Genomic DNA, 22523 nt, shown 5'->3' with positions numbered 1-22523 from the left:
TGCTCTGTGCTGAGCAGGTGATCGAAATGCCTGGGTTTTGGTTTTTTTTCTTTGAGGAAAAAAATAAAATGGTTCTGCTTTGGATTCAGCTAAACAGGAGTGAAAGGAAAACCCTTGGAAAGAGAAAAGTAGAAGTTAAAAAGGAGTACATTCACTTTGGATGGGCTCAAAACTCAAGTATGTTTTCAGTCAGGAAAGAGAACGCAGATGTGTGCAGTTCCACAAAGCCACATCTATAACATGGAAACATTTAAAAAGGGTTATTTCAGCTGGCATTTGTAGAGGTACGTAAAGCGATTCGTGAGGGGCCAGGCTTACGAAAGCAAAACTAAAACCACAAAGTTATTTCTGTTGCAGAGACTGTTCATAAGCATGAAGTCAAACAGAATAAATAAATAAAAAGACAGTATTTAGTTTCATTTCTACCCCATCGCCAGTCGGCAGCAGCAGGTTTCCCAGCCGGGCTGCGCGGCAGCGCAGCAGCCAGCAGAGAGCAGCCGCTGCCCGTCTCTTCTGCTCCGCGCCCGGCGCCCGGACCCCCGGCCCAGCCCGGCTCTGCCCGCCGTGCGCGCCCGCTGACTCGCTCCCTCGTGGCACGGGGGGTCTCAGCAGACCGGTGGTCCCAGTAAGCGGACCTTTCCAGCCCCATACCGCAATTTTGTGCTGCTTTGTGCACCCCGGCTCCCAAGTCCCCAGCGCTCAGCTCAGCCTCTCCCTGTTCTGCTCCTCCATGCCGGTGGGCGACGTGGCCTTGCTGAGGTGTCCCTTTCCTGGCTCTTCTTTTCGGAATTTTTTTTCTAAGAAGCATCAGCATAGACCCAGAAGAAGCATGCATGTTTTTAATTGAAGGCTTTATTCTCTTGTTTCAGCTTTAAATGTAATTTTTCCATCATTTTGTGGGTCTGTAGCAGCTCTTTGTGTTGTTGTTTGGCTTCAGATCCGTGGCTGGGTTTGATGTGGGCACTGCAGTCAGGATCCGAGGGATGGGACATCTGCCCCACAGTTGTAGTGCGGCTTTTTGGAGAAGGGATTAATGAGAAGCGAGAGGTACCAGTGTGTGAGCAGAGCGGACTAGCTGGGGAGCGGCACAGGGCTGAGGAGGTGATGGCACAGCCCAGCTGTTGAGGGTAAAATCATGTCTTTCCTGTGAGTCACCTGTTGAAGGGGTTGGGAAAGCTCTATCAAGTCTGATCCAGCAGAAAAATCCCAACATGGTCAAACTGAAACTGATCTTGAAACAAATTAATGTCTGTTGGCTCCAAAGAACTTACTGGAGCAAAACTTTTACATTGTCGGAAGAACCTGGTTTTAGTGATTTTGGTGATGTTTGCTTTTTAGACCAAATGGTCTTGGTTTTGAAAGGTTAGTAAATACAGACTACAAAGTACTAAAGAAGGAAAACACTGAAGTTTGAGCAAATATTTTTTTTTAAATTCCAAGAGGTATTTGTTAATCTGAGCTGCTTTGGAAGGGAGTGAGGAGGAAGGTGACATTTTGACTTCTTTTTGGAATGAGGAAATTGTTGTTACAACTATCAGAACAATAAGAAAAATCTTCCATTTTAACTCTGCGATGCAAATAGGGCAAATACTGTCAGAACCTTTTAGAGAGAAAAAACATATTACCCTGACAAGGTTACTTTTAAAAAGTTAAATTTTGGCCATCCCTTAAGGGGATTTTGGGAGCCAATATCTAATCTCAGGTTCTTGTGAGTCCCACGGAAGCTCCAGATCATCTGTGTAAATTGGCCTTTTGGATAGACAATACAGGGAAGGGAAAAAAATGAACTGAAATATATAGGCTGTAGACAAATGGCACTTGATGAAGGCAATGAGGAAAGAAGATGATATCTAGAACTGAGTGTTCCCATGTAAATATTTTTCATTGTTTTTTTTGTAGATTAGTTGTCTGTAAAAATATAGAATAACTGGGTATATGAGTAAAACTTTGCAACCAAAGCTCAAGTCTGGTCCAGAGCACATAGAGGGTAGAAGACCAGCTCCTGGCTCTGGTTATCCTCGTCCTCTCTCTTGCCCCAGTGGGGGAATCTCTCACTCTACTCAGTGATCCAGAGGGAAATGCAGTATGTGGGATCTGAACTGCATGTGGGGAGAGATTTTCCTCCACTGTGAACTAGACTGGCTCATCAGCTCATGTTGATTGCAGCTGCAGTTTCATGTTGTGTCTTTTGGCCAGATCCAGTTTCAGAGGTCCCTGTTCCCACAACCCTTCCAGCTCTGGTCCTCGTGCCTGGTTAGCACTACTATTGAGCTTATTGCTATGCAAGAAGTAATGACCTCTCATGTAATGATTTGTTTAAAATACAAAACAAAAAATAAACAGTGCTGGTAGTTTTTGTCATAGGATCACTTAGTAGATACCCTGGAGCCATAGAAATAGGATGATTCAGAGACAGCAACATCTGACCAGGCAGGGGAGGAGGTGATGTGGGACTGAGAAGCTATGGTGAAAGGGAAGAGGGGACAGCTGGTTAAACTGGATTTTCCATTGAAGGAAATGCAGTGGGAAATGGCAGCCTTACCTGGGCTGACTCTGCTCAATTAGTCAGGCTGACTGATAGCACAGTCACAGCAATTAAAAGAAGGTTTTCTTCCTCAATAAAACAATGTCAAGAAGGCTCGAGATAATTTTCTAGACCTGATTTATCAGTGTGTGATAACTCAGCCTATTATGAAGGAGTAAAACTGCACCTCACTGAGGCGTGGAGTCAGCATGGCGGTGAAGTGTGCGTGTGTGTCTTGAATCTGATGTGCAGCTCCCTCAACCCAAAAGGCAGAGCAGAATTAAAGAGGCACGGAGAGAGCACCAAAAGACAGCCTGAGTGTTGGGATAGGCTCTACTCAACAAGGAAGTAAAAGGAACAAGGATTTTGCTTTGAAAAAATCAGAGCTGGAGAGCAGAGCCGATAGCCATCTATGGAAATCATGAGTGACAAAGAGGACTGAGGAGTGGCTATTCACTGTTTCTGATAATTTTAGAAACAGAGGAAAGACGGAACTCACCAGGTGGCAGCTTTAAAGTGAAAGGAGGTATGTTTTGTCCAATATTCAGTCCAGCTATGGAGCTCCTTGCCAAAAGGTGTTGGTACTAAATGGTTGCACGCCTTCAACATCATTCAGAAAAGCTAAGGAAAAAACCCAAAACTCAGCAAGATACTAGTTCTGGTTCAGGAAACTATGACAATACTAGGAAAGTGAGTCTGTGAAGCTTCTACTGCTCTTATGTGCTTCCCTGGGTGTCTACACCAGGCTGGTGTCAGAGACAAGCTGCTGGCCTGGCCTGGACCTTTAGTTTAATCTCATACAGCTGTCTTGGAGAGCAAACCTTGAGCTATGTGATTCATATTTGTAAACTTTAACTCATTTACAAGAAAATGCAGGTTGTTGCCAATTTTCTCTCTTGTGCGTGCTCTGCCAGAAACAGATTCATGTTCAACAGAGCCTGAATGCAGTTTCATCTGGACATCTCCCTATAGTGCACAATCTCCAGAGTTCCAGACTTTCGTTATTTCTCTTCAAGCAATCAGGAAAGCAAAATTTCTTCTGGTGCAGACTTTCCTACTATAACCAAAAAGCATGACTAGCTTTGCTATAGGCAGCCTGAGCTCCACGATGTGAAACAAGCAGCAAGCACCAATGACACTGGCTTCCCTCCCCAGGAAGGATAATTTTTCTCCACCAGTGTTAACAAAAATAAAGTGAAGAAAAAAATAATTCACTTTAAAAGATGAATCATGGGGTTTGCAAGAAAGCAGAGAGCTAATGTTCATCACTGCCACCTAAAGTGGTTGCAGGGAAGACAGGAAAAAAAAAGGCAAAAAAAAAAAGGCATGCAGGGCTCTAACCTTCACGTTGCTGCCCTTGCAGAGTGAAGCGTGCTCAGTCCCTGAACCAAGCCTTGGCCAAGAGCCAAGGCGATCAGGCATGGGAGGCTCTCCCTGAAATGCTGGGACCTCCCATGCAGTTCTTCAATCCTCTGAGAACTCCCACAGTCATGAGACAAACACCATTTCGTGGTGATGAGAAATGCATTGATCCTCTTTGAAATTGAGGGAGAGCACAGGGGAGGCTCTGACCCTGCTAAGAACATCCAGCTGATGAGGCGGTCACTGGGAGGTGGTGAGTTCTGCTCCAGCACTGAGTCGTCTCCGGCTGGCTGGAGCACTGTCATTCTGGTAGGAGCTGGGTGCAATTGTATTGATGGTGTGTGGTACAGCAGATCTACTTGCTTCAGTGCTCAGAGAAGGCAGATCTCCTCTCACAGCCACAAAAAAAAAAAGCCTGCAAGGCAGCATGTAGCCACATATATATGTTAATAAAATACTACCAGCACAAAGACAGATAGAATTTCCCCAGGCGTTACAGGACCAGAATGATTAAACTCAAGTGAACGACCACCAGGAATTTTAGTCCTTATCTTTACTTTGCTGAATGTTGTTCAAGTACTTTGAAAGCAAAGGAGGAAACACCAAGTAAAAGCCAGAAAGACCAAATGCTGATTATATGTACAGGACAGACTGTTATCTGGGAAGGCAGATAGCAATGTGAGAAGGAGTAATATAGTGGTGCATTTGATGCAGCTGTTGATGAGAGAAAGGGGAATGCTTAGAGGAAAATCTAAAAATATGTAGAATACTGTGAATTAATATTGGGTTTTTTTTGACAAAGACTAAAATAATGAGAGCAATGTGCCATATTCCACCTGTTCAGATAGAGCTACTGGGCTGTGAAATGACAGATGAAATTAAGGTGCCAGGCAGAAAGGCTGTAATGAGAGACACTGATTGCTGAGGCATTGGGCAGACTCTGGAGTTGGTGACTGGGGAGATGCTAGCGGGAGGGTGAGTTGTTGCGGGGGTCCTGGGTCCAGCTGGATGGTCTAAGGCTGGACAGTCTTGAGTGCACTGCTTCCTCTGGGATCTTCGAAATGATCATTTGGGATTGATGTTTCCATGAAAATCAGTTTGGGAAGATTGTTTTGAAGTTTTTAATCTAGGAAACGGGATAGCAATTAGATACAGAATTAATTTGAGTTTTTTTTCAACAAAACCATTAAAAATGTTCCAATGAGCATTTCTGCAAAGGTCAAAATGGCAAGCTTTCTGGCAAGCTTTAGCGAGCCTGCTGCCCTTGGATGGGGACACAAGAGCCTGGATGTTACATTACAGAGCTCCTGGGGCAGGCAGCACTCAGCCTTGTTCTCGTTACCTTGCTGCTTGTGGCTGCACGATGCCTGTGGCTGGCTCCAGGCTTTGGCTGGGTAAGAGCTGACCATGCTGCCGTGGGAAACCTGAAATCATGCAGCTGGAATACAAACCCTGAGGCTGATTGTAAACCCCTGCCCTAAGTCTCCAGAGAGTCTGTTTGGTGCCATCAAACGAGACCTGTCTGCTTGTGCTGGGACGATGCTCCAGGCATGAAGACGCCAGGCAACTGTACATTCAATTTTGGAGATGCAGACTTTGATTAAATCCAGGATTTACAAAATAAAATCAAAAGGAATGGGAGTCTAGGGGAAAAGGTAGAAGCAAGGAGAAATGTCAGTAAACTGTGAATCAGTGGAATTGAACTTTCCAGCTCCTCTCTTGGAGTTTCAGCAGGGCTAACTTCATTATAAGAACTAAAAGACACAGATCTCGGTAGAGAAGCATCTCCATCTGCTCTGTGTGCTGTGCTCCTCCAGAGCTCTGCAAATGCTAACAGATACATACTGTGATCCACACTTCCATCAGCCTGAGTGCTGTCTGAGGACCTTGGCTGGCTAGCGGCATTGTCTCACAAAGGTTTAACAGATGCTCTTTCTGCACCCCAAACCCATACAGAACTGGCTAGTGCTATACGTCAACTCCTAGATGTAATTTTCCAACTTCAAAGCTTGTACTTTTATGAAATATGAATGCGTGTTCAGTTTCTCCTTCATTTCACCTTCCTGAGGGCCACTGATGGTGCCTGAAATGTGCCTCCGCTCTGTGTGTATGTGTGCGTGCACTGGATTTTTACCGTTGTGGATGAAAGAGGCAAACGGATCTTGTTCTCCCTGGCTTTCTGTAGCAGGCTGGGCTGCAGGCATCCAGATCCCCCCATCGCTGCCCGGTGTGCTAGAGTGCAAATCGCTGCAGGAGCAGGGGTTACTCTGCTCCTGCTGAATCCCAGTGCTTCCTCTCAATACTCCCACTCCCCTGGCATTGGGTATTATTTTTCCCTTTGGTTGGTTTTAGATTTACAAAGAATGTATAAGCCATTTTTTTCCTTTTGGGCCAAGACACTATCTTCAATGCAGAGGATCCAGATATTTTTGTGCTTAAACTCCATTGCAGCAACATAGTCATATTGACTCCAGTTACCAACGACAACATTGTTACTGGCTCCAGTGCAAACAGAGGCCCAGACACAGACTTCGGAGTTGGTTGCAACAAGATGGTCACCTTTTCATTCTGGAAGTGATGAATAGTTTAGGCATGCTAGGCAGGAAAATAAAACCTGTCACTAGAAGACAGATGAGGGCAGCATTTCCCTGTAATGCCAGGACATGTGTGTTCCTCTGAATAGGTTTTCATCTTATGTTCGTGTCTGAGCTCCTTCCAGAGGAGCCTTGCCGAATATTCTAGTTCTTCGTATGAAATCTAGGGGCCATGTTGCTTCTGAAGTAGGCAGAAAGTATAGAAAAAAACAGGTAGTCTTTGCAACTATGAGAACTCGTTTATGTTAAAGAGGTTTGCTAAAGAGGTTTGCTCTCCTTTTTTAATGGCTTCTTTAGCATTGCTTGTTTAATTTTTTGTTTTTATAATAGCGGTGTATGTGCTGTTTCCCTGCTTTTTAAAGGGAGGAATGCCCACAGTAGCCAATGGGGAACTGCTACTGTGTTTTTCCATGTTGATGCTATTGCCTCTTTCTCTGTTGATGTCTTCCCTGTGTCATGACCAGGCCAAGAATGTTATTTAACTGTCAGGAGAATCTAGGAAGTTTCCAGCTGATACTGTTGGTCTTGGAAGGCCTTGCCTAAAAAGCCAACTCTGGCCTGTGCACCTATCACCAGTGCATGCAGACTCCGTGGCAGATTCCCTGTTATCCTTGGGATGGTTTAGAGTTCGATTTGCTCCTCTGGGCCAGATAGGAGCCGCCGCATTCCCATAGTCAAGGTTACTATATAAGACCAAGGTGGCAGTGGGTAAAACCCCTCTCTCTTCTCACTGCAGTGCTGCAATGGATGAGTTCATCTGTTACCTTTTGGACTTTTAGCTGAAAGTTGGATTGTCTGGTCCTGCTTAGCATGCGGCAGCACCGCGCCGGCACTCCTCCCGCTTGGCCGGAGTGCTAAGATTCATTACCCTGCATGTATCAGCTCTTGCCAGGGAAATGGTGAATAATGAAGCCTGGTTCAGGTAATGAAATGATCTCCCTCTCACATCTGATTACATTGCTGCTTATTATTTCCTCACTGTGTAATTTCGCTTCCCTGGAAACTTGTTTTGTAAACACTAATGACTGTGCAGTTATGGCCCGAAGTTAAACTTCCCAGCAGCGCTGCAGAAGCCTGGTGAGCCATGTGGCCTGGCTGTTTGTGTTACCGTGTGTGCTTTGTTAGCTCATGTGAGGATGGAGACAGCCCTCACCCCTTTGCTGGAAGGTGCAAGGAAGAGCTGCAGGAAAGATGCAGCCCTTGGCATCCACTGTGAACAGCTTATACCCTTTGTTCAGGTATCAGTGCTGTCATTTAGCCTTCCTAACTGCCCTTCTTCTCTGGCATTGAGCTTCTCAGAAAGATATCTACCATGACCACTCTCCATTTTTCATTTCTTAGCCAAGAAAAAGAAATATTCCTCACATTTCTTCCTCTATTACTTGTCTTCTTAAGTAGCTTTCTTGAGTAACCAGAGCAGTGCAGGTTATTCCAGACATCTCATTTGAGGATACTAGAAGTGTTATCTCTCTGCTAGAATGACTTTGCTTTCACATCTTAGAACTTCATCTGTCGGGGACGTTTCCTGGCTGCTACATGGGAAGCACCTGTGCCTTGTCGAGACAGGTGCTGCGAGTCACGTTGGCCAGCCGGAGACCACGTGACCTATGGGAGGCTTAAAGGCGGGGCACTCCCCTCAGGGAGGAGGGTGTTTCCCTCCTGGGTACTGGAGCAGTAGGAGCCCCTGGAGAGCGGTGCATTGGAGCTCTTGGTTGAATAGCCTTCTGATTGAGAGAGCAGTGAGTTGAGGCTCTCTGTTGGATAGCCTTCGATTGGGTCCACTGGGATTGAGACCCTTAAGAGTTGAGATAAAGCCTTCTGATATACGAGGGGAATCACAACAGCCTTTTGGGTTGTGATTCCTGAAGAACGAGATACCAGCAGCCCGTGACATTCATCTACTTTTTTCATGGCAGCATCTGCTTGCCAGTGTGGAGTTATCCTAAGTTAAACGAAAGCAGACAGAAATCCTCATCTTTAGCCTCAGAGACGTGTGCTCTTTGTCTCATTTCTGTAACACAAACCCTTGAGGTCATCCAGTTTTCCTAGACGATCTCACCAACTGCTGTGTGAACTCAGTGACACCATCCTCACTTTAGCCACTTTCTTCTCCAATTTGTGTCTTTTTTATGAATCTGCAGTTCTCCAAGCATAGCATTTGTGAGAACTGCCCACTCAATGTGGGTAGGGCACTGGAAACATGTTGTATATCTATAATAAGCTCTGTTCTTGAACAAAGTCCTGTTTCAGTAAGACAGTGTTGTGGTTTAGGCCCAACTGGTGACTAAGCACCATGCGGCCACTCGCTCGCTCTTCCCTCCTGCCTCAAGTGGGATGGGGAGGAGAAAATATACCAAAAGGCTCCTGTGTCGGGATGAGGACAGGGGTTCACTAATTATGGTCATGGGCAAAACAGACTCAACTTGGGGAAAAAATCAGTTTAATTTGTTACCAATTGAATCAGAGTAGGATAATGAGAAATAAAACCAAATTTTAAAAACACCTTCCCTTCACCTCTCCCTTCTTCCTGGGCTCAGCTTCACTTCCAATTTCTCTACCTCCTTCCCAGCAGTGGCACAGGGGGAATAGGGGTTGCAGTTAGTTTGTCACATGTTTTTTCTGCTACTCCTTCCTCCTCAGCGGCAGGACTCCTCACACTCTTCCCCTGCTCCAGCGTGGGGTCCCTCCCATGGGACACAGTCCCCCATGAACTTCTCCAACACTAAGTCCTTCCCACAGGCTGCAGTTCTTCACGAACTCCTCCAGTGTGGGTCCCTCCCGCAGGGTGATGTCCTTCAGGAACAGACTGCTCCAGCAAGACCTTCCCATGGAATCATGGCTTTCTTTGGGTGCAGCCACCTGTTCCAGCATGGGGTCCTCCATGGGCTGCCGGTGGATCTCTGCTCCACCGTTAACCTCCCCCATGGGCTGCAGGGTGACAGCCTGCCATCTCACCATGGGCTGCAGGGGAATCTCAGCTCTGGTGCATCTCCTCCCGTTCTTTCTTCACTGGCCTTGGTGTCTGTGCAGCTGTTTCTCTCACATTCCACTCCTCTGTCTCCACTGCTGTGCCAGGCTGACCAGCCAGAGGAGCCCTGGCAGCTCTGATGGGATGAGCTCTGCCCAGTGGGTGCCCCAGGAGTGGGGAGCTTTGAAGTGCTCCCTGAGCCTCGATGTAGGGAACGAAGGCCCTTGACTGATGCCGCCCCACCACACAAGCCCATTATGTACAGCTCATTGCAATGGCTTTGTGTTTGCGTTGCCATGACATACACAGTCCAGAAAACACAGGACACGTTTGTGTTACTGGCAAAGAAGTAAAGTCCTGTGTATGTAGGATGTAATTTCTTTTTCTGCAGGTCCTGCCCCCCTGTAATCATTATATGTCTTCTCAGGATAAGTCTCTCATTTCCATTCTCCTCGTTATGTCTTTACCATGCTACATAGGAGCACCAGGAACTGCCTGGGACTTCTTTGTGCAAGGTGCTGTGCAAACAAGGAGCAGAGAAGTCACAGTGACCAGCCCAAGTCTCAGCCCAACAGCCAGTCCATAAGAGTGCAGGGAGATATAGCCAGTGGTTTGAACAAGGCATCAAGACAAAACTGTGTCACCAAGCCCATGAACCACTATGCAAAGCCCTGTGTGACAGGAGATTGTCACTCTCCTGCCCTCTCCATGCTTCATTTGGGGGACTGTGCATCTTTTAGGAGATGCATTTCCCTGCTGGTCCCTTTGGTCACATAAAAGCTGCTGGGAATAAATCTCATCCTCCAGGTAGGCTGTGTCTCACCCAGGAGTGTTTGGAAGAGTTTTATGGTCTCTTTAGAGGGATTGTCAAGAAACAGTTCATAAATCTGAGGAGGCACCTGGCCCTGTTATGGACTACTGTGATGTGTGTTGCTGGGGCAAACTGTCCCCAGGGCAGTTCCTCCCGCTGTGTTACCCAGGATACACTCGCTCTTGTATTGATTGCGTACATATTCAGCCAGTCACTAAAAGGGGAAATTTGACCCCACAGTGCAGGGGCTCGTAGTGATCTTGGCAGGTTTATTGGCCTGATCAATGGTACACGGCTTCTGCATGGGAGCTGAAAAAAATGTAAGTCGTTCTTATATTAAAACAAGGGTGGGGAAAAGACATTTCCACAAAGGATTGTTCAATCTTTTTAAATTAGGTTTCTTTTTTCCCTAAACTATTGACTAATGGACTGAAAAATTTCTAAATGCATCTGTTTTTGAAGACAATGCCGTTTTTCTCAGCAAAGAAAATCATTAAGTGACAAGTGAACAACGAGGTTGTCCTTGTCAGTGTGTTTCTCAGGCTCAGCTGGGGAAACATGTGTGGAAAAGGTTTAAAATAAATGGTTCTCCAAACTCTGAGTCAAAATGTAAATTGTTAGGATTCTGATGGTTTTGTTCTCCTTTCAGGGTTTTGCACATTTTTGCTCTACGGTCCAATTGTACATTATTCTAGGAATCAGAGGCCTGGTGCAAAGCTCATGGATGCATTAGTTTCCTTGGTTGTAAAAGCTGCAATTTCAGCACAACATCCTGAATACCTTGGAGGATTTCCCCCGGGTCCTGGGGTCTTCGCTGCTTGCATCTGGCTGCTCCTCCACGATGAAGCTGGACTTAGGCAGCCACCCCACGTTTCAGCCCATCAGCAGGCAGCTGCCACATGTGCCAAGTCACCTTGTGCTGGAGGTGACATGCCATTTGCTTCTGTATGATCATCCCAAACCTTGGGAAAGGTCATACTGGGGCTTTGCCAGAGCAATAAGTAATTTTTCTTTTGCTGCTGTGAGCTCTGTCCTTCTGACCCCAGCTGTTATAAACCCTGCACTTTGTATCAAGGGCATGTCAGGCCCATCCCAAGTCCCTTTTTAGTATTTGTTTGCAGAGGTTGGCGACTCTAGGTCCAGCTCACAGGCTCTACTGAATTTGCCTCCTATTAAGATATTTCGTGACTGTATTCCTGTGTCCAATACTCTATTGCATCTTAGCTAAAAACCTGGAGCCAGTGGAAGGGAACAAAGCGAATGTGGGTTATGAGTCCTCTTGGCTAAAGCAGTGTCCCTTGTTCGTAGGCATTTCTGTTACCACCAAGAGAGGTAAGAGTGGGTTCTCGTGTTGTTCCAGAGATGAATACACCTTAAGCAGCAAAACATCCATGCTAATTTGGGTTTAACTCCCTTAAGAATAAATGTGCTTAATGGCAGAGACGATTAATCTTCCTAGATAAGGATCATTTGGAGGTTCTTATCCTTGCAATGTTGAGCACTTCTGCTCAGATCTGACACACTCAGGGCCAAATCCTGCTCATTCTTTTGTTAGTGGCAGACACAGAGAACAGCTCAGATCTTTTTCACCTGGGGGAAATGGCTGCCCTGTTGTAGAAAATACCAAGTGTGTTACATCAATTACCTTTTCCTATTAAGAGACTGATGCCAAAAGGCTCATATATGGTATAAATTAGGAAAGATTTACCAGAGTCAATGGAGTTTGTAGGGGTTTTTTTGGTAGTGTGGCTTAGTGTCTTATTTATGGTTCCTAGGCAAGATTTTTCAAATGGTAGCAATGCTATCAAATTTGGAGGAATAGGGACAGTATTGGTAGAAAATGTAGAACCTTTCAGTAACTGGATAGGGGAATCCTGGTTTCATCTTTTTAAAAGCAAAGCTGAATTTTAACACAGAAAGAAGGGAGGGACTCCTTCATTGTCACTATTTTTTAGCAGATGCCTTGATTTATTGATAACACTCCAGATTATAAAAAAATGAATCTGAGTGTCCTGAAGTGACTAAAGCCTCATGCTGGTGCTTGTTTTCAGAGCTCTTTACAAACCCTCTGAGTCTGATTTTGCTGCAAAATGCTGTGACTCTTCCCTTGATTTGACTGGACTATGTTGAGAAATAGTTAAGGAGCTTTTAGTTTATTGGGATTTGCATTTGAGTTTCCTTAGGGTAGACGATTTCCTGATATGGGGAGGATGTGACTCACCTCCTGGAGACAACTGAAGCCCTGGGAGTGCTGCTCCCTGGGGACCCTGAAGAGGAGGGACAGGCTTCTGGGCTGGGAGTCTGCAGGCGAGACATTTCAAAGCAATTCATTGCTCTTGCTGTGTTAAGCTGTGCTGCTGGAGAACACACGGTTTGGTGGAGGAATATTTCCTGACTCACTTAGAATTTCATGAGCCACGAGCCCATCCAGGATTGCTTGTTTATCTTGTCTAGGGACCAAGACAGAGCTCTGCTGCATATTTAATTAGATGGGGGGAAGGCAAAGAATTTTAAGATAAGATTATCTTCTGCTCCTCATCACAGCCCTCGTGTACAAAGTTTGCATGGCATGCAAAACAGAGCCTGATGGTAAGCAGCTTGGTTTTGAGGACACTGAACATGAAAACAGCCTTCTAGAGTAATACTTTTTTCTGTTGACTACTCCAGCGAATTCTTTTGTGTATATGACTAAAAAAAATTTGTTGTGCAATCTTATGAAAATTAACCAGGAGATGTAAAAAGATGTGCAGGGACCTGGGGCTTCTGGAGGAATAAAGTCTTTCTGCTTTCAACAGTCACAGGAATGAAAAAGAAGAACAGGTGAAGAGAAGCTGAGTCCAAGTTTCTCATTGCTGCAATAGGCTGACAATAATCAGAATTAAGATACTGGGAATGACAGTATAAAGTCAGTCAGAAATCAAAAAGCAATGGATTTTTACAAAGAGCAATGGATTTTATATCGTGACCTTTCAGCTCCAGTTCTGCAAAGGTTTTTGTGTGCATTTAGGGAGGAGAGGATGACTGGCTGCTAGTCCTTGCTGCGGAGTGGGCGGCAGGAGCAGAGTCCCAGGTGGTGGAAGGGATGTGCAGATGATACAGAACCAGGATGGAGTCCTGTGTGGTTGTGTTTAATTTTCAATCTTCAGTGTTGGCACCAGTGTGCAGCAAACGTTACAAGTACGTATTGCTCTCGCGCAGAACACAGAAATGTCAAGAGTCTGCACCACCACCACAGCTGCAGACCGTCTTCTGTTCTCCCTGAGATAGCCTGCTGCTTTGTAACTCAAAAACCTTCAGATCTGTGCTCTCCCCTTGCAGTGAGGGTCAGAGGAAGCCTGGGGGACATCTGTATAGCCAGTCAGTGTGTGAGTTGTTACTGTCCAGGGCTTGCTGAGGAGCTGGGGTCCCGCTCTCCTCCTGGCAGAAGGATGTGGGAGGAGCATAAAATGGTGATTTAAGCCTAGTTTTACTAATTCTGTGTCTCTGAACAAGTTGTTACTGCTATACAAGAAACTCCCCATCTGTGAGCTTAATGGTCATGAAATAATGGTTGCACTTTGCTAATGCATCACTGATGGGTATCAAGCAATGCCTTGGTGAGGGAGTGAATGGATGAGCCTCATGCGAATGGTTTGTAACCTGGGCAGGGGGTGGGGAGGATGTGCATGTACTGGGCTGGACACAAAACATCTCTAAGGAGGACCAAGGCCATCAGGCTGCACACCAGGCTACCTTGGTCCCAGAGCATTCTGCATCTCTCTGCTGTTCAGGAAGGGATTCAAGATGCTCTGGGTCAGAGAGAGATTCACGGTGCACAAGGGAAAGCTTGATTTCCTAACACTGTGGTGTATATAGCTTTTTATTAGCTTTCATGCACTGCAGTAAAACTCACCCCGGCACTGAGCATTCACAGTGCCAGAGAAATGAGTAAGAGTCAAGACCAAGTAACTGCCTTTGTGGTTTCATGAGGTCCTCCTGTGTCTTTGCACTTCTAAATGCTGGCATAATAAATCCTCAAGTGCTTCTTTGCTCACAGCAGATGTGATTAATACAACTGTTAGCTGATGTGTCTTCTAGAAGAAACAACTGACAACCCCTAGGTGGATAAGCACTAGAGGCCTCAAACCCCTGCGATTTTCTCTGCTTTTGAGAAACTAAGAGATAAAATACTTCTGTTTTTCTTTTTCTCTTCAAATCCATAATCAGACATGATGTAAAGACAGTCACTTCTGCAATAAGCATTTTGGAGAGTGCCTGTTAACGTGAAAATGCTCTAATGCTCTGCACAGCTGGAGCCCCTATGGGGCTGGGTGGCTCCAAGTGCGATGTGAGCATCACAACAGCATGTCCCATCTGCTGTCCCCAAGCCCCTCCTGCCCAGCTGGCTTGGGGAGCGAGGGATGTCCAGGTGTACAGTGCCTCTTTCCCACTCAGAAGGTCCTCTGCTTCTGAGTGAGAAAAGGGGGCCTGCAGGGATGCCTTTCTTCATCCTCACTCCCATCTTCCCACAGGGAAATCCTGAGCAGAACACAAATATCCTCAGTGACTTTCCCAGGTTTCCCTTCTGCTTCTTCCAGTGTAATTAGATCCAATCATTTCTGCTTGTTTGCAGGTCTTGTTTGCAGCTGGAAGCTCAAACCACCACTTATTTTCTGTGTAGGTTCCTAGTCTGGAAATGGATCTAATTTGCTTTACCAAATTATAAGCAAATTAAGCCAAACACATTGTGTTATGTCCAGATGTATTATGGAGCTTTCATGAAGGAGGAAACCCAGTATTTGTCATTGCTGCGAGTTTCTTCTTTCCTCAGTATCGGTAACTTTGTGTTATCAAAAAATATAAAACATCTCTATAAGTGGTAGAGTTTTTCCTTGAGGCCAGGAGCTGGGTAGCTGGAGCTGCATCTGTCTCACATCTTTCATCTTCTCAGCCCTTAAAGAATATCCTTGCCAACATCCCTCACAGTTCCTCCCCTTGCTCTTAGACACACTTTGATTATCTGCAATATTCTATTTGATAGTATTACTAAATAGTCCTGAAAATTTTCCTTTTGGCAACTGCTTCTTCCCTTTCAAATGGAATTTTTTTCCCTGGTTGTAAATCATCTTTAAAGCCTTGTGTGTCTGAGGAGAGTAAATACCCCATTGCTCCAAATGAGTCAAGTATTTCGCATTTCCATTTCCTGACCCATCAGGGAGAGTTTTGTGCAAAATCCAGGACAAATGTTAAGGTGATAAAAGAGCATTGGTTTTGGTTCATTCTCTGGTTAGAACAGTTGATGTTATGGAAAACATCCAGCACTGTCCAGACTTTGTGGAGACTGAATTCAAAGAGGAGAAATATTTTACAGGTACTGCTACATTTCAGTGACAATTTTACTGACTGGCAAATACTGCATCACCTGAGGTTTTCCACATAATTTCTTAGTTTACTGATTTAGACCTGAAATATATCTGAAATATAGTTTTTTGTCAGGAAAGTTTGCAGTCTGGATGCGAGATGGACTCTCCATCTGCATTTATAGCCATAAACATCAGCTTTAGTTCCCTTCTGCCAAACCACATTTATTCTGAGACAGGGGAAATGCTGCTCCTTTTCAAAAAAGTCTGTTTAACCCTACTGATTTGCAAGATAGCTGAGAACAATTAAGAACTCTCACAGCTTAACTGGCTGTGATAATTAGCAGTCACTAAGCCTATCTTTGGGGAAATATAGCATGCTGTCCTATTTTAGTCCTACCACAGTAAGGACTGAGAAAATAATATAAATATCCATTACTCTCCTGAGCAGGTCCTTGGGATGGAGAGGCTGTGTGTGATCTCTGCCCGCCTGACTCAGGAGGTGTGCCATTCCAGGAAACACAGGCGATAAATTTAACTTGTCATCGTGACGCAAGCGAACACTGTTGGCAGCCAGGGTGGCAATGCATGCTGCTTCCTTCTTACAGGAAGAGGTAATTTTGTATTAGTAACTCCTAGAAGCAGCTTTCTGCCCGCTCCCGGTGGGTGGGGAGGCAGTGGTCGGGTGCTGGCCGGGGCGAGATGCTGGGGAGGCTGCTGGGGCGCAGCCCCAGGCGGTGGCGGGTGGCTTGGCTGGTCCTGCACCCTGCCAGAGCCTTCGGGGACAGAGCGAAGGACGCTCAGGATATGGCTCTGCGGACAGCTAATCCAGGTGGGTAGAAAGGCTTTGGTCGCCGTTTTGTGCTGCAGCGCCTGGGAAAGGACGAGAAAATGACCCTTGTTCTCGTCTGTGGCTGTGTTGCTGCAGCGCTGCATCTCTTGGGGTTACCAATGCTCTGGGGCACGGAGCAAACCCAGAGCTCTGACTAGTGCAGTGCACAGGGATAAATTTTTTTCTGTTAAATAATCCTCCTCCTACGGCAGCAAATACAAACTGATACTTCACATCAGGGAACTTGTTAATTAAAAAAAAATAAATAAATGTTCCACCTTCTACCCAGCTGCCAGGTTTCCAGAGAAGGATCCATTCATGTCCCTGCTTGTGCAGGGCTGGTGCAAGTGGCAGAGTTGCACTCCTCTGCTCGCCCCCAATGCTCCCTGCCAGATGATGTCCAGAACTGTGCATGTTTGTGGCAGGCAGTGCCCTGGCATGGGCTGCTCCCACATGGGCATGGAGGTAGTTTCTCTTTCAACCTGTACCACCACCTCCTTGGCCGTGCCTTTGCAGACACCTCACCCTGGGCCACGTGGGGCTGCCTGTGCTCCCATGGGATGGCTGTGGGTCTCCAGTGTGGGGCTTTGCCCTTGTCTTCCCTGGGATGGAGTCTGTCCTTTTAGTGATCCATCTTACTGCTTCCTACAGATCTGATTCAGACACTTGCTGATACTTCAGATGTAGGTCTCCTGGTCTCGCTGGCACTCTGTAACAGAAACAGGAGAAGCAGGAGACTAAATTTACCTGGAGGTCTGGGTGCCAAGATTTACACCTGGGATTTTTCATCCTTCCACAAGTCCTGGCATGCATGAGCAGGCCTGGGGTCAAGGCACTTAATGTAATTTCACCATCTCAATGCAGGCAGGAGATGCTCCCTGTGCCCTGTTTTGTAGCGGCAGTGATTTCCTTTCAGCCAAGCACCAGCAATCCAGTAACAACCAGGGATTGTAGGACACCGAGACTGAGGCCATCCTCATGTCATCCCTTCCTGCATGCCCTGGTCACCCGCAGGGCGTTTCTAAACACCAGTCACATGTTTGCAGGTACAAGGCACCATAACCTAGAATCTTGGGTGCACCTGCCTGGGTGTGTGAGCAGTTCAGCTGCCTCGTGATGACCACCCATACAGGTGTGCAGTGCAAAAGCCTGGATGTGAGCTAGCCACAGCTTACTCTATTTTTGCAGAGTCTCCCTGCCACTGCCCTCATCATGGCCCATCATTGGACTAGTTTCCATCAAGAGGAGCCAGAGTCTCTTTCTCATTGCGCTCATGGTGACAGCATGTTAATGGCATCACCGTGGTAGTTTGGTGGGGTGTAATGTATCATCATTAGAGTACAGTAATGTGGTACCCAGCTTGCATGAGAACAACTGCCAGGCTCCCACCAGGCTGTATTTTAACAGACCTCGTCTCTCCATCAGCGCTTTCAGAAGGAGATGCTGCCGAGGAGTTATTGGTGCTGCTGGCAGTTTGTTTAACTCACTAGTTGGGCCATTTAAAAGCAAGATACAAGCAGGGTGAGAGCACTGCAGGCTGGGGTGACTTCTGCCTCACATCCTTTCCCCCCTTAATCAGGAAGGCTAGAAGAGATTTTTAGTTTAAAATCTACCTAAACTAAAGGAAAAAAAAATTAAGCAAAATAAAATAAGCTGCAAATGTAACAAAGCATCTGACACCAGCTGCTGAGTCCTTTTGACATTAGAAAGCACATTTGGCTCTCAGAGAACAGAAAAGTGCCATTCTGAACTTTCAATCCTTTTCCCCCTGTAACAACAGCTTTTTTACTCTTCCCTTCTTTAAGCTTAGCTCATTGTTGTCTTTTATAAAATCTCTTACAGGTTACAAAGCTTTCAGAAATGACAGAAGGCCTACAAATTTTGATAAAAAGGTGTTAGTATGGGCAGGATGCTTTAAAAAGGAGGAGGACATTCCCAAGCACATATCGTAAGTAGGTCTGTCTGAACGATGCTCCTGGATGTGAATTTACAGATTGAGACCCCAGTCTGCATTACCCAGAATTATGCTTACATGGTGAGGGTTAGTGTTTCTCCATGCTGACTGGACCTGCTGCTACTGGTGTCCAAAAATAATCTGAATTTTTGGGAACATGAACTTTTTGTTATGTCCTGTGAAGTAAACTAGATTCCCTTGTTGTAGATACCATATGTTTCAGACTAAGCTGAAGTGTTTTTTACAAGACAAGAGGCTTTGTAACTCAGAAGTCACCGCAGTAAAATATCATCCACTTCAAGTTTTTGCATGCTTTGCTAGTTTTTATTGATTAGCAATTAATAATGCTGCATAAATTTTAAAAAGAAGTTGGGGCTATACACAGCTTTGGTGAAAGCCATCTGCAATGAGTTCTTCACATCGGGGCTATAGTTTCACCTCCTTGTCAAGTTATTTTGTTAGAGGATTGTCACTCATTTTGGAGACCTGATGTTTCCTGATTTATGGCATCCTGGGGGCTCCTCCAGCTGGACTTCCCTCGCAGGTGTAAATAAATCTATGGCTGGGTATGATTTGATGAATGACTCATTGCCACGTGTGAATTGTCAGATACACGCCGTGGGGCACTCATGGAAGGTGGTGGAGATTTCCCAGCGATGGTTGTGACTGTCATCTGCCTGGGGAGATGACTCCGGACGGACAGGGCAGTTGTCTGCTCCAGCTCAGGCTCAGCATCCCGCCGCAGGCAGATGGTTGTGGGGCTAGTGCCAGCTGCCTGGCAGGGGCTGTGCTGCAGCGGGACAGGGCTCCAAAGCGCCATGTGCAGCTGGGATGGGGATGTGGCCACAGACCCAGTCACCACATGCTGTGCCTCTTCTCTGGGTGAGAACTCCCTGTTGCTCTTAGCAAAAAATGTCATGTACGTGCTTTTATTCCACTGAGGGTGGCATTGCCTGGCCCTGGTGGCATGGCCCCAGTGTCTCCTGGTGCCATGCGGCACCCCATGCCCTGCCCTGCAACACCTAAAGCCGGGCCCCTCATAATTCTATTATCACGATGAAAAGACTTTCCTGTCCTTGTCATTTTTCAGGTGTTCACTCTCATATGCAATAAAAGAAGGCAGGAGAGCAGGATTTGTTATTCCTGTTGTTACTGATGACTGTTGAGAGTAGCAATACCCCACTTGTGTGGGAGGGTGGCTAAATCTTTCCCCCATAGGTTAATTTTTTGAGTCCTTTAAGCACTTTCAGAAGGAGAATGCTGAAACACATTGTACATTAATAGGCGGCTGCTGGAAGACTTGAGGATTCATTACCAAGCTCCCCATGATCTCATTTCACACATGCTGCTGCAGGATGGAAACTCTGCTCTGTCCTCCGCAGGTCTGAGGTCCTTGACGCAGCGAGGAGCAGCGTCAGGATAAAGGTTTGCTACATCATGATTGCACTGACCTTGCTGGGCTGTTTGGCCATGGTAATCACCGGCAAAGAAGTGAGTATTGTTTCTGGGTAAAGTGAACTGATCCACTATATGTATGCTCTATGTACCTTCTCTTTGTAACTAAGAGCCTGGGTGACAGATAGGTTTGAGATTATGTCCATATGAGCAATATTTGCACAGGATCTCTATCACCCCGTTCTCTGGAGGAGAGGTTGGCATGGGAAAGCACAACTTGCTGGTTAATGTGTTTCTTCTGACCCACTTTGCCATAAACCCATGCTCTGTATCATGGTATCTCAGCCAGAGGTCAATCCAACGGTTGTGGAGTAGCTCAGACAATGTCAATGGCAGCTGGTCCTGCCCTGTGTCCTCGGGCCATGAGGCTCCCATGGTGCTGCCCGCCTTGCCTCCATGCCACCGTGGCCAACAAGAGCTGTGACACTCACTTCTTCCCATCCCACTGATGGGAAGGAGGGTCTCCAGCCTGACTCGCATGTCCCAGCGCACCTGTAAACAATTTACAGTGTAATTTTCCTGCTAATCAGAGCTGCAAATGCTGAAAATTTGGTAAAACAGGGAAACACATTAACTTCCATCACTGTAAAAATACCAAAAAGGCCAGTGGGGGCCAAAGCAAGTGATGCAAACAGGGGAAATTTAGTGGTGAGAAATGTGTGCCTGCAATGATTTTCACCATTTCTTTTCAAGGCTGCTAAAAGGGATCACACGCTGCTGAGGATCAACACGGAAAAGAAGGCCAAGTGGAGGGCTGGAGTGGAGAAAGATCAGGAGGCAGCTATTGGGAAACCACAATGATTTGGAACAGATTTATTTTAACAGCAGGAGATAAGTGATTTGCACATGTGGCATATGTACCTGTATTCATTTAACTCTTCAGAGCTTTTTCGCTGAAACCTCTCAGGGCAAAGACGTTACTGCTTAAAAACTGCTCCATATGAACTGGGAAACTCCTGTGGAAACTCCAACAGCCGCTTTCTGTGGCCTCTGGTATTTGGCACTGGGTTCAGATGAAATACAGAAATCTGTTCTAAACTGGGAAGGATGAATGCAGGGCTCCTCAGCTCAGGATGAGTTTTTCATGGTGCTGCCGATGCTCAGCATGGTGCTGGGGCTGTCTCCTCGCAGCCAGGAAGGATGCGGCCCCATGTCAGGGAGCATCCCACTCTGTGCAATGCCTCTGGTGCAAACAGCCTTGGCCAAAGTGACCCAGGGCAGGGGGAAAAGGAATCTGAAATATGTTTTGCAGCCACAAAGAGGTCAATTATCTCTACTTCTGAGCCTGCTGCAGTTGCTGTCCCCTCTCTCTCCCCAGCCCCTTGTGGGATCTGTGGGCAGGGGAGAAAGAAGACATGAGAATGAAGAGGGGCTGGGAAGATGGAGGAGTATGAGCAGACCCTGGTAACTGATTTGGATCAAAAAAATGCTTTGGGCCAGAGGAGATGGCAGTGATGTGGAGTGGTTTGGTTGCTATGGGGCAGCCCAGGGAACCCATACCTGGTGCAGGAAGCCTGGCCTGGAGGCATCTTTTGTCCTGTTGCACCTCACTGGCTTTGCTTTTTCATCTTCTGCTTCGAGTCATTGTTGTGAAAGTTCTCTAGCACTTGCTTGGTTGTGATTTTAGTCAGGAGTAATTGTTAATACATGGTTTGCTAGAACTGGATTCCTTTTAATCATCATAGTTCATTAATTCATAATAAAACAGCTGTCCAATTACATCTAAAACAAATGCAGCTCTTCACAGCTTCATTTAAAGTGCCACCAAACTCTCTGGGATGATGTTTAACAGATGGGATACATCGTAATGAAATATTGAAAGTTACATTTTCATGAAGTGATTAAATTTCAAGGCAGGCCCCAGTTCATGCTTGTGGATGCTGATGGTCTGAGCCCCCGTGTATCATTCATAACCCCTCAAGACCTGTAAGACGGGCTGGTGGAGCTGAGTGTGCTGCATGAGGTGCCAAGGGACGTGGAGTGCAAAACCCAGCCGTCTTACCCTGCTGCCACAGCAGATGGCAAATGCTGTGACCACGCTCAGCCTTTGTGCAGTGTCCTGAGCATCACCCCAAGGCTTGGTCTTCTCAAGGTCTATCACATGGAGCAGTTGCACTTGTGCTCCAGGGGAGTCTGGAAGCTCCTGCTCACGTTTCTGAGGTTTATTGTGTCAAAAATCACGTCCACTTATCGCTGGTGTGTCACTACATGAACCAGCTGCTGGCAAGGACAGGCTGAGCTGTTGCCAGACTGTCAGCAGTCGTTGGCCTCTGGGACTCCATCTCCTGTGCCTGTGGTCATTGGGCAGCTTTTTCCCTCTGATGCTTCCTAGGAGCACTTTTCTGCTCATTGCACACACATTTTGGATGAGGAGCGCGTGTGGGGGGGATGTTACATCTGTCACAGCTCGGTGTTTGCAGTCCTTGTTTCCAACTCACAGCCCCATGCAGTACAACTCACCAAAAGCGATGTCTGCTCCCTGTAGTATTTCTCACAAAGTGCATCTCAGGGAAGTGAAAATAATGGTCTAGGACAAGCACAGAGTGAACAAGTCTCTGCTGAGAAGGCATTTTTGCCTGCACAGTAATATGGGCTCTTTCATTTTACATGACCTGGTTTTCTTGGTTAGTGCAATAAACCTCAAAAATTACCTCAAAGTTAATGTTCATTTGGGGATAAAGTAA

General features: G+C 46.2%; 1 protein-coding gene across 1 annotated transcript; it reads left to right on the top strand.

Moving 5' to 3' along the window:
* The first annotated feature begins 16300 nt into the window (after window positions 1-16300).
* On the top strand, window positions 16301-20640 carry LOC104382898 (protein FAM162B). The gene is made up of 4 exons (XM_009990944.1): window positions 16301-16430; window positions 18273-18378; window positions 19767-19875; window positions 20533-20640. The coding sequence occupies exons 1-4, from the start codon at window positions 16301-16303 to the stop codon at window positions 20638-20640; spliced, it is 453 nt and encodes a 150-aa protein (XP_009989246.1).
* The last annotated feature ends 1883 nt before the right edge of the window (window positions 20641-22523 follow it).

The sequence above is a fragment of the Tauraco erythrolophus genome, chromosome 13 (genome assembly GCF_009769465.1).
Source record: "Tauraco erythrolophus isolate bTauEry1 chromosome 13, bTauEry1.pri, whole genome shotgun sequence".
In the NCBI taxonomy this organism is placed as follows: domain Eukaryota; kingdom Metazoa; phylum Chordata; class Aves; order Musophagiformes; family Musophagidae; genus Tauraco; species Tauraco erythrolophus.
The sequence above is the reverse complement of the archived record's forward strand: the minus strand, read 5'-3'. Positions and strand labels throughout refer to the sequence as shown.